Genomic DNA, 12454 nt, shown 5'->3' with positions numbered 1-12454 from the left:
AAATTCTGGAAAAATATATCTGTCGTATATAAGCATTTCAGGCTGTCAGCATAAACCGCGAAATTTATCTTTCAACTGTTTTTGTTTTTACCAAAATACTATTCTAATAAGAGCCCCCTATTGCTAATTTTGAGAGCGCCCTGGGCGCTTATTACGTCGAATACGGTAACTATTTCAGTCGAAATCGCCCTTGTCTTTTGGCGTTTGAGTCAAAATTGATACTAGTACGACATTCCTTGTGTTTCTTACCATTATCTTACCAATAATAGTCTAAGATACCGAAAATAAGGGTGAAAAAAGGTTTCATTTCTAACTATGTTTCCTATGGTCACTGGGGGCGGTCAGGTAGCCTAGTGGTTAAAGCGTTTGCTCGTCGCACATAAGACCCGGGTTCGATTCCCGACATGGGTACAATATGTGAAGCCCATTTCTGGTGTCCCTCGCCGTGATATTGCTGGAATATTGCTGAAAACGGCGTAAAATCAAACTCACTCACTCACTATTGTCACTGTCCGACTGATCTTGTGACGTAATAAACTAACGCAACTACTTTAGAAAAACATGCAGTGAAAATCGTTAGTGAGAGATAAGAATCCCTTTTTCGACAACAGAATTCAAGAAAGACATTATAGCATAAAGAGGTAACACTGTTTGTGAAAATCAAAATATTATTCTGATAAGAGCCCCCTATTTCTAAATTTGAGAGAGCCCTGGGCGCTTATTATGTCGAATACGGCTACAGAAACAAGTAACTATGTCAATGTTTATTCCAAATAAAGAATATTTCCCATTCCAAAAGTTAATAAACAGAATAAAGTTTATGTTATCTGCAAATGCAAATAAAGAAAATTAATAAATTCCTTCTCTACCAGAAGTTAATACCGACCAAGTCATGCAATGTAAAGTTAGTTTTACATTTGTTTGTGTGATATTTGCATTCGTGAAAGAGGAAATGATGACACCACATGAGAGCCGTCATATAGGTGGAATATAGGCGTTAAACAACAAACAAACAAACAAAGCACATGAGACATTACTTACGTGCTGAGACACCTGTAGTAGCCATAGACGGCGTTCTCACAGACACACTCCTGGTCACAGGACACCTTCCAGTTCTGGCCCTGGGTGTAGGTGTGTCCGTTGTACAGACAGTGATCTGATAACATACAGTGGGACATCGTGAAGTGGGTGGCCCTTGTACATGTGTGTGTAGGTGTGTGTGTAGGTGTGTGTGTAGGTGTGTCCGTTGTACAGACAGTGATCTGATAACATACAGTGTGACATCGTGAAGCTGGTGGCCCTTGTACATGTGTGTGTAGGTGTGTCCGTTGTACAGACAGTGATCTGATAACATACAGTGTGACATCGTGAAGTGGGTGGCCCTTGTACATGTGTGTGTAGGTGTGTCCGTTGTACAGACAGTGATCTGATAACATACAGTGTGACATCGTGAAGTGGGTGGCCCTTGTACATGTGTGTGTAGGTGTGTCCGTTGTACAGACAGTGATCTGATAACAAACAGTGTGACATCGTGAAGTGGGTGGCCCTTGTACATGTGTGTGTAGGTGTGTCCGTTGTACAGACAGTGATCTGATAACATACAGTGTGACATCGTGAAGTGGGTGGCCCTTGTACATGTGTGTGTAGGTGTGTCCGTTGTACAGACAGTGATCTGATAACATACAGTGTGACATCGTGAAGTGGGTGGCCTTTGTACATGTGTGTGTAGGTGTGTGTGTAGGTGTGTCCGTTGTACAGACAGTGATCTGATAACATACAGTGTGACATCGTGAAGTGGGTGGCCCTTGTACATGTGTGTGTTGGTGTGTCCGTTGTACAGAAAGTGATCTGATAACATACAGTGTGACATCGTGAAGTGGGTGGCCCTTGTACATGTGTGTGTAGGTGTGTGTGTAGGTGTGTCCGTTGTACAGACAGTGATCTGATAACATACAGTGGGACATCGTGAAGCGGGTGGCCCTTGTACGTGTGTCTGTAGGTGTGTCCGTTGTACAGACAGTGATCTGATAACATACAGTTGGACATCGTGAAGTGGGTGGCCCTTGTACGTGTGTCTGTAGGTGTGTCCGTTGTACAGACAGTGATCTGATAACATACAGTGGGACATCGTGAAGTGGGTGGCCCTTGTACATGTGTGTGTAGGTGTGTCCGTTGTACAGACAGTGATCTGATAACATACAGTGTGACATCGTGAAGTGGGTGGCCCTTGTACATGTGTGTGTAGGTGTGTCCGTTGTACAGACAGTGATCTGATAACATACAGTGGGACATCGTGAAGTGGGTGGCCCTTATACATGTGTGTGTAGGTGTGTCCGTTGTACAGACAGTGATCTGATAACATACAGTGGGACATCGTGAAGTGGGTGGCCCTTGAACATGTGTGTGTAGGTGTGTCCGTTGTACAGACAGTGATCTGATAACATACAGTTGGACATCGTGAAGCGGGTGGCCCTTGAACATGTGAGTTTAGGTGTGTCCGTTGTACAGACAGTGATCTGATAACATACAGTGGGACATCGTGAAGCGGGTGGCCTTTGTACATGTGGGGTGAGGTGATATTAGGGGTTAAACGTCGCAGTGTGTGTGTGTGTGTGTGCGTGCGTGCGTGCGTGCGTGCGTGTGTGAACTAAAGCCGGTTCGACAGAACTAGCAAACTGAGATACCATGCCACAATTTAACATTGATACCCCACTCAGACATAGTATACAAACTCCGAGTCGACCAGTCCTTGTTTTATCCCCTAATGTTGCTGGACATTATGGCCATACAAATCAGATCCCGTCATACCGAAGTTAAAGGATGGCATTAAAGAGTGAAAACACCCATCGAGCTGAATACTATCCTCTAGTGTGTGGGACCCGTGAAGATCCGGGGTAGAATAGATCTTCAGCAACCCATGCTTGCCTTAAAAGGCGACTATGCTTGTCGTAAGAGACGACTAACGGGATCGGATGGTCAAGCTCGCTGACTTGGTTGATGCATGTCATCGTATCAACAATTGCGTGGATCGATGATCATGATGTCAATCACTGGATTGTCGGGTCCAGACTCGATTATTTACAGACCGCCGTCATATAGCTGGAATATTGCTGAGTGCGGCGTTAAACAACAAACAAACAAACAAATCAGATACACCCCCAATTCACCATCGATACTCACCATTAGCGCCAGCGATAACTTGACCATCATCTGAAAATAGCATAAGAAGTATGTAGACGCAATTACTCGCGCGTCGCTGATGCTCATGCAAGGTCCAGATCAAACACAGAGGCTCAAAATGACCAGGGGCCTGATAGGCTTAGGGCGTCCCCTGTGTCAGAACAATTCAGTCATGAAGGGAGATAGCTGTAAATCATCATTTCGAAATGTTTTATCGTGTACGAAAGAAAAATACATCTAATTCGCTGACACATCGCGCACAGCGAAGTGAGTCAATGGAACTGTGCGACATTCAAATCGTAAATATTTCGTGCATAATATTTTACAATAGAATATAATAAATTAAAATTAAAATCGAACCGGGCCTTATTATGCTTAAAGTTACCCTTTTCGCGAACACTTGGTGTCGTTACTGATCCATTCATATACTTTTCATCACCTTTTTGCCTTTTACATCTAAAATTCTTTAGATAACAGAGATAATTATGTTCTGGTGTTGACGTTGTGAATGTACTCACTGCAGAGGTTGCAGTACTTTCTGCAGTTGCTCTGAGACCAGCCGATGAAAGACTTGCACACAGAACGTCCATACGAGGCGCAGTTGTCCAGAGTGTCGGTGCAGGGGGGTGCTGCCGTGGCGGTCATTCCTGGACAGGGGTGGACAACACGTGAACTTTTGTCATGCTTACTTGTCCGTACACAAGACTTTTCGACAAACGTTTTACTAGTGTTTGGTAAAGACTCACTAGACAGAACTAGATTCAGTTACTGTAGTATCGATGAATTTCACCTCATAAGGGACCGACCGTTTGATACTCAGGGCTGTGGGATGGGATGGTATGGGTGATTTCATCGAAAAAATAGATTGTTCCAGGAAATGTTTTAAAACATTAATCATGCTTCAGATTATTAAAAACATAGTGTCAGCCACAAAAACTACACTGCTTCAAGATGTTTTTTTTCGAGAGAAAAATATTTAGGCTTTTATGTGTTAATTTAAAAATGTCTTGTTTTACAGCTGCAGCGGACAAAAATTCAACCTCCGTTCCAAAACCCAGGCCACAAACAGGACATCAAAAGATCGGTCCTTAAGTTATCGTAGAAAGAGATCTACATGTGAGTGTGTGAGTATGGTTTTTACGCCGCTTTTAGCAATACTCCAGCAATATCACGGAGGGTGACACCAGAAATAGGCTTCACACATTGTACCGGGAATCGAACCCGGGACTTCGGCGTGACGAGCGAACACTTTAACCACTAGGCTACCCGACCGCCCCAGAACTACATGTGCTAGAGATCGAAGTGCTAAGGAATGGATGCAAGAAAGTATTTTGTCATAAAAAGCCAAAACGGTTGATCAAAATTTAACCAAGATGTACGCCAATATTTACTTCAACCACACGGATGATTTAGATCCACGGTTGCAAACTGTGCGACTGAAACGATCATTCGATGCATATCTAATCGATTTAAGCAGTTTATAAATCCAACCCGCGCAATATTAATCTGACTATCAACTTACCAGTGCCGTGACCGCTGACTGAGCCGTACCCCGAGAAACTGCCTTGCTGTTGACTGAACTCACAGACCGGAGTCTGGCAACACTTCCCCGGGGTCTGCTGCAGCTGACAGATGCTGGGCAGATTTTTGTACGTTCCGCATCTGAGGCATTAAAGAACGTCATCGAGTCACATTCATAGTCTGTAAGACTTGAAATAACACATGGCCTAAATGCGTCACGATGGAATTCCTTTCTGCGCATGTCAGCAGTATATGATCTCGATTGAAACAATCTCGCAAAAACAAGCAATATATTCAGTGCGTGAGTATGTTTTTTACGCCTCTTTTTAGCAATATTCCGGCAATATTACGGCGGGGTGACACCAGAAATGGGCTTTACACATTGCACCTATGGGGGGAATCGAACCCGGGACTTCGGCGTGACGAGAAACGCTTTTACCACTAGGCTACCCCACCGCCCCACTTATTTAGTTGGGTACAATGTGTAAAGCCCATTTCTGGTGTCCCCCGCCGTGATATTGCTGGAATATTGCTAAAAGCGGCGCTAAACCCCTCTCACTCATTCACTTATTTAGTAAAACGAATACAGTGTCCAGTGGTTAGCCTACACTAAGCCATCTTCCCGAGGCAAGAGAGTGAACTGACTTTAAAGTCCAGTTTCCCACCTTGCCGAACTAGGCTGGAATTCCTAGGCTTGATCGTAGCGCCACCAGTGGCTATTACGAGTTATGTCCTTTCTATGCCTCTCCTACTGACCAATCAGATTCAACCTCTCGTATCACTTGCATTTGCTTCAAACAAAACGGTGGCGCCCAGTCAAGACGATCTGATCGATAATCATGATCTATATTGTGATAAAACGAGTCTTACATCGCGAAGTGCATCAACTCACGCGCGCACCTTGATTAAAAAACAGGAAACGATTTAGAAAATATCTGTTGACAACGAGTTAGCGGTGCACATGCTTTGCAAATCCTGCAGTCGACCGAAATCTGCATGACACTTTACGAACCGGATTTCGATTTCGGTGCGCGATTTTGATTGGACTATGCAGAGACTCGTTAGTCCAGCCAAAATGTAACTCCAAAATACCAGCCTAGTTCGGCAAGGATGGAAACTCAGTTAACTCACTTGCCTCGGGAAGATGACACTAAGCCTACCTTTTACATATAGTTTAGGTGGTCAATTTATGAATACCCCCAAACAAATCTTATGGTATGGCCAAGCTAAACCATTATGTCCTCAAGGCTTCCGATATTAACGAAAGCTTTTTGTTATACAGACTGCACTGTAGCCTGATAAGCGAGACAAATTCCTCGCCGAGCGCGATGCAATAAAAGGAAGCAATGCCCTTTGATTAAAGAGTGCCTGGAAGAACCAAAGATTGTGCCCCGAGCTGTCTTGGTTTGGCAGGGTACTCACAGGTCCGAGCAGGTGTAGGCGCCGGTGGTGGCGTCGGTGCAGGTGCAGGTGGAGGTGCATCCGTCCTCCCACTGTTGTCCCTGGTAGTAGGACTTGGTTTTGAAGACGCACACGCCTAGAACATATTGTATAGCCCGCGTGACTAGAGATTGGGATAGGCCAAAACTACCAATTTCCAAAAACGGCATCTCATACAAAATGGAGAGGTTCAAACGATGTATATTGATTACGTTTTTCAAAGTTATTATATGTTATCTTTGTACCGCAAATGAACCTTACCAATGTCCTAAAATGGATTTAAGAAGCTATAGAACCAACGAAGACAGCTTGACTTTTTTATGTTAACTTCTTTCAATAACGAAACAGTGTCTTCGAAAAACTCTAGCATCCTCAACAGACAGTGTTTGTTTTTCTTTCTCCATCATACATAAATCGCCTTAATTATTCCATCGGGGGCACGGGGGGCCCAGTCGTCTAAGGCGCCGTAATTCGCTGTGCAGAGTTGCGTTCCTCCGGCATGCCAGAAACCTATGATTGTGGGTTCGAATTCCGGTTCGCCCCGATAATGTTTCTAGGTTTGTCTGCACAATACCCGTGTTCGTGGGTATCACCGAAGTGGTAAATGTCTGAGACGTGCATCACTTCGGGCTTTCCTCCAACATCAAGTTGACACGCCGTGATATAACTGAAATACTCTTAAAAGCGGCGTTAAACCCAACTCTCTCACTCACTCACTCACTCACTTATTCCATTCTTGGTGCCTGAGCCAGATCCTGAGAACGAGTTGATGGTCGGGTTAAAGTTGCAGACGGGCTGCAGACAACATTCTCCTGACTTCTTCACCAGTGTGCAGCCAGTGGGTAGGTTGTAGTACACGGGGCATCTGGGGGAAGAGAGAAAGGGCGTGGTTAAACGAGATTTAACATCGCGTCAAAGCGTTTTGCACTTAAATAAGTACGTGCAGGCTAGACGAACATCTAGTCTCTGCAATGAACATTGGTTACAGAAAAAAAAACAGTTGTTAAATTATAGTTATAAAATATAATAAAAAGGAGACAAGAGACTTTATATATTGAAACAGCGGTTATCTAGACTTGTCAATTATTATAGACTTGCATGGGCTGTATTGGAAGTATTTGTTTCAGGGTCTGTATGACAGACAACGAGCAGGCGCGAGTGTGTGTGTGTGTGTGTGTGTATGTGTGTGTGTGTGTGTGTGTGTGTGTGTTAGCGTGTTAGTGTGTGTATGTATAATGTATGTGCGTGCGTGTGTGTCTGTGATTGTGACTGCTTGTACTAGTCCGGACAAATGCTGGTTTGACATGGATACCCCACTCAGACACAGTACGCTCTCTCCGAGCCGACCAGTCCCTGTTTTAGCCCCGTAATTCCAAGCGCCAGTCAGGGTAAAAACAAGTACCATCTTTTGACGTTTATGGTACATGTATGGCGTTCCCGGGAGATCGAACCGATCTTTCGCTCTCATGGCAGACACTCTATCCACTAGACCACGGAGGCGGTCAAAAAAAACTTAATGAGTTCGTTGGTTTCAATGCGGGGCGGATCACCATCACGTGTGACGCTTCATTGTAAAATAAACAAATAAACCTTAGAAGTATATATAGCCTGTCAAAAGATCTTAAGAATTGTTGGTTTCATTACTTACTTGTTATAACACTGATATTTTCCAGCATTTCCATCAGTGCAAGTGCACTCGTAGGCGCAGCCATCTGCCCATTTCTCGCCATGTGCGTACGCATTCCCTTTGTAGTAGCACTTGCCGTCTAGGAATGCGAGGATAGTATTCACCACTAATAAACGCTTCACATAGAGTTTTGCCTCGGGTGGCTTAATTATCACAGGTTGTAGAAAATAGAGAAATAAAAAAATCAGCTTTTTTGGTGTTATTATTGGTGTAGGTGTATTGTTTCTGTTTCAGTAGGCACGTCTGAGGCATTTGCCGTGAAGAGTAGCGTCCCTTGGGCGTGCCAGAATCTGATGATCTTGGGTTCGAATAATATTCACTCTCGCCATGATTCTTAGTTTGTCAGCACCTTTCACATAGTCTTGAGTTTAAACCGAAGTGAAAAATAGTCTAAGACCTGTGCAATGTAACTGAAACAATGGCGTTTAATAATGTTCTCTCAAAACTAAACCGCATAGGATTCACAGCTTGGAGACTCGTGTTTTATCAGTAAAAAAAGATCTCCGTCGTACAATAAACTACGGTTATAACGGCACTCATTTTAGTTCTTTATAACCGTAGTTAATTATAAGCATATATACAGCATATATACAGCGAATGGCCTGGACCTTAAAAAAGCATTCGTTATATCCGCCTGTTCGTTATGAGCGTGTTCGTTATAAACGTTGTTTATTGTATAATGTATATAACTTATGAGTAAGTCATTTCGCTTTGAAGTGTAGCGACCCTGAGGCGTACCAAAAACCTATTTTCGTGGGTTCAAAATTTAGTCTCTCCCGAAGGATGCTTCCAGATTTGTCAGCACCATCCCGTGCACGTGGGTTTCACCGAAGTAAAAGACCTACATCACTTCATGCTTCCCTCCACATCATGTTGACAGGCTGTGTAATGGAATACTTTCAAAGTGGCGTTCCACCAACCTCAGTCACTCTTTCTGAACTTTACTGTTAAGTTCGAACTTAACTCGGCAAAAACGGGCGTTTAATTGAGCTGATGTTGTGCATCTGCGATACATAACCAGTAAAACATTTAACTATACTTACAAAATCCCATTGTAGTGGCACCACTGACTGAAAACATCAAATATATCAAAGTATAAATATAATATATAACCGGCGGTATTGATCAACCAAACACATGGTATTATAATAGTAGATCAGCCGTGGTGATATAGGATATATTCACTGTCGTAGCTTGTGTATACTTAAGACATAAATGACGAGTCGGAGTTTTTTTTATCGTACAACAAAACAATGCAGGGAGAATAAACTTTGTAAAGTATAGATTCTCGTACGAATCCTGGACAGTACTCAACCCAAAAAGTACGAGAATCTGTACTTTACAAAGAATGTTTTATCCCAAATATAACATGGCATTGTGTGTTCATAGCTTTCGTCCATGGGAACCTCTGTGGCAGAGCGGGTTAGATCGCTTACTGCTGGCGATTAGATGCCTCACTCTGGCAGTGTGGGTTCGAATCCCGGACGTGACTAAACCCCCAAAAAGTACGAGAATCGGTACAAAACAAAGAAAGCGTTAGTTCGGACCTAGTTAATCCTGCCGCCCGCCGTTATGATGATTATTGTTACGAGGAGTGTTACGTGAGTAAGGAGATATCGCTTAACATTGGTCTTTTAATCTGGAAATTTGTTAGCAAGACGACTAACTGGGAACGGGATGACCTGATTAAACTGGGTTTCCCTGAATGTTTCCTTTGTCCATCCGTATAGTTGATTGCTTCCTAACACTCCATGTTCATGGTTGATATGTCGAAAATCGTGTCCCATTTCACCTAGTTGTGCCTGGGCCAAAACTTGTCGTAAGGCCCAAAACTTTGAATAGGTCTTCAGCAACCCATGCTTGCCGTAAAAGGCGACTATGCTTGTCGTAAGAGGCGACTAACGGGATCGGGTGGTCAGGCTCGCTGACTTGGTTGATGCATGTCATCAAATCCAATTGCGTGGATCGATGCTCATGATGTCATTCACTGGATTGTCTGGTCCAGACTCGTTAAACAACAAACAAACAAATATTTACCGTAGACACTGTCAGGAGGATGGTGTCATGCTTCAAACTCAAAGTCAAACTATTCAGTTAAGTAACTAGAGCTATATGTAGTCACACCCCGCCTTCCTGGCAAATGGGAGGAACTCCATGTGTACATTTACTACCCCGTACTATTTAGCAGAGAACGGCATCGGTAAGATGTATGGTAAGATGTACATGTACGTTACCGGTTGTGATTACTTACCACACATGCCACAGTAGAGTCGGCAGTTGGTTTCCGCCCAAGGCCGGTAGTTGGTGCACACGTTGGGTCCGTAGCTGGGACAGTTGGCCAGGGCATCCTTGCAAGGGGCGGGGGTCGTCGTGAGGGACGCTGTGGACAAGAAGCGAAGGGGCTTTCTTAATAATGATAATAATAGGCAAATGAATGTCATGCTCAAAGCATTTTTAACCCTGTCCATGGATCAGTGTGCGCTCGAATTGTATTCTCTGCTCCCTAGGGAGTATACAACCCAAGCTGCCTGTGAGGCGACAGTAGGTTAACATCCTACCGGGTACCCTTTCACTGGTGGGCGAACAGAGGCACATTTCGATCTAAGTCACTTGCCTCCTGTTACATGTGCTTCAGTGTGCACTATAAAACCTGAATAGTCTGGAATAGCCACAGATGGGAACACCATACATGTACATTGTACCATAAACGTTAAAAGATGGTACTTGTTGTTACCCTGTCTGGTGCTTGGCATTAAGGGGATAAAACAGGGACAGGTCGGCTCGGAGCCAGCGTAATGTGTCTGAATGGGGTATCCATGTCAAACCAGCATTTGACCGGACTAGTACAAGCGCGTGCGCACGCACAAACACACGCACGCACACACACACACTAACACACACACTAACACACACACACACACGTCGCTATATAAGCGCTATAATAATCTTGGACGCCACCTTAAACACCATTTCACCACACCTCACATATATTTCAGTATATCAGGTCGTAATATTAAGGCATGGTATATTTACAAAACGACTTTATGTTGTATGGTATCATCTTTAAATGTTAAAAGCTTCACAAGCGTATGAAACTTGCAGTTTGATAAGTAATGCTCTGGTAAAAAATGCATGATCAGCCATTTTGGTATCAACAGGTGTGAAGGGAATTGAGTTTTATAGTCTCGGGTGGACAGTAGTACAGTAAACTACGGATATAACGAACTCGAAGGGACCACTAATTTTAGTTCGTTGTAGCCGTGGTTCGTTATATGCATATATACAGAATAACTACAGCAAATAATTCGGACAAAAAAGAAAGTTCGTTATATCCGTCAGTTCGTTATAAGCATGTTCGTTATAACCGTAGTTTAATGTATTCTAATGGTTCGTAAAATGCTAACTGTATCAGTTTATATACCAGTGGAGAACACTACCTGTATTATTTTTTACATATTATTTTAAAGACCGATCTGTCCTGATCTATGGACTGTATTCATGGCATAAATGAGATCCGTTATGGCCACACATTACATCTCCCGGCCATTCATTGAAAATCATCAGCCTACGTACATGGACAGTATCCGCAGAACTTCTTGCAGTTGGTTTTGGACCAGTCTTTATACTGTATGCAAACATCCCGGCCATACTGGGGACAGTTGCTCTTCACGTCCGTGCACGTGTCTGGCCCCACTGAAGCGCTACTCGACCCTGGTTGAACTGGAATACAAACATATTTGGCGGTATGAGATTTCTGATTTTGTCACTGGAGTTGTATAATACGTTGAAGAGACATTCAGTTTCTGTAATTTGAGTGAGTGAGTGAGTATTGTTTTACGCCGCTTTTAGCAATATTCCAGCAATATCACGGCGGGGTCAACAGAAATTGGCTTCACACATTGTACCCATGTCGGGAATCGAACCCGGGTCTTCGGCGTGACGAGCGAACGCTTTAACCACATGGCTACCCGACCGCCCCTAATAATATAATTTGAAACTTTGTATCGATGAGGACACAAAAGGTACTCTCAGTTAATCGTAAACCTCTAAAGACTATTTGACTGAATAATCACAGAATTTTTCACTAAATATGCACTTCCAGAAAGTGTCGTCCTTTAGGCAGGGTTGGCGCTTGGCCTTATTCCACAAAACAACATGAACGTATCTGCACATGCATGTGTGTTCGGTTATTAGATTTGTGTGGTGATTATATTAATCAGGGTTAATCAAGCATAACTTGGGACTGGGACAGCACACGAAATATAACGAGGCAACCGATATCATTGGGTCACATTTCTGGCACCAGTGGTGATTATATTAACCAGGGTTAATCAAGCACATAATTCGGAAAGAAAAGTGTGTTTGCCGATCATTGGTTTGTTAGTGTTTGAAACGTATCCCCAATTGAGTTAGAAGCATATTTTTTATATATCCTCATGATTAGTATCATATTATGCTTTAATAAAACGTTGGAGATGCGCATCGTTCAAACCTTGGATCCGAGTATGCATGATACTCAAAACATATTCATCGCCATTGCCTTGAGCATGGCCATATAATGATCAATGACAAATGATGCAATTAATTCTGAAAGCAGAACGCGATACACGCAGTCCCAAGAAAATG

General features: G+C 43.3%; 1 protein-coding gene across 1 annotated transcript in view; it reads right to left on the bottom strand.

Moving 5' to 3' along the window:
- The window catches only part of LOC139454077 (uncharacterized), a 95909-nt gene that overhangs the window by 76472 nt on the left and 6983 nt on the right, over positions 1–12454 (bottom strand). Inside the window, exons 7-16 of the mRNA XM_071235572.1 lie at positions 11402–11548; positions 10080–10208; positions 8872–8898; positions 7790–7907; positions 6867–7006; positions 6124–6238; positions 4703–4842; positions 3699–3827; positions 3181–3210; positions 1042–1156 (exon numbers count right to left, since the gene is read on the bottom strand). Of these exons, the coding sequence (XP_071091673.1) occupies positions 1042–1156; positions 3181–3210; positions 3699–3827; positions 4703–4842; positions 6124–6238; positions 6867–7006; positions 7790–7907; positions 8872–8898; positions 10080–10208; positions 11402–11548 (1090 nt within the window). The remainder of the gene's footprint in view (positions 1–1041; positions 1157–3180; positions 3211–3698; positions 3828–4702; positions 4843–6123; positions 6239–6866; positions 7007–7789; positions 7908–8871; positions 8899–10079; positions 10209–11401; positions 11549–12454) is intronic.

This window comes from Haliotis cracherodii, unplaced genomic scaffold, assembly GCF_022045235.1.
Source record: "Haliotis cracherodii isolate W230 unplaced genomic scaffold, xgHalCrac1.p SCAF_10, whole genome shotgun sequence".
Classification (NCBI taxonomy): Eukaryota; Metazoa; Mollusca; class Gastropoda; order Lepetellida; family Haliotidae; genus Haliotis; species Haliotis cracherodii.
This window is presented reverse-complemented; position numbering and strand designations above follow the sequence as displayed.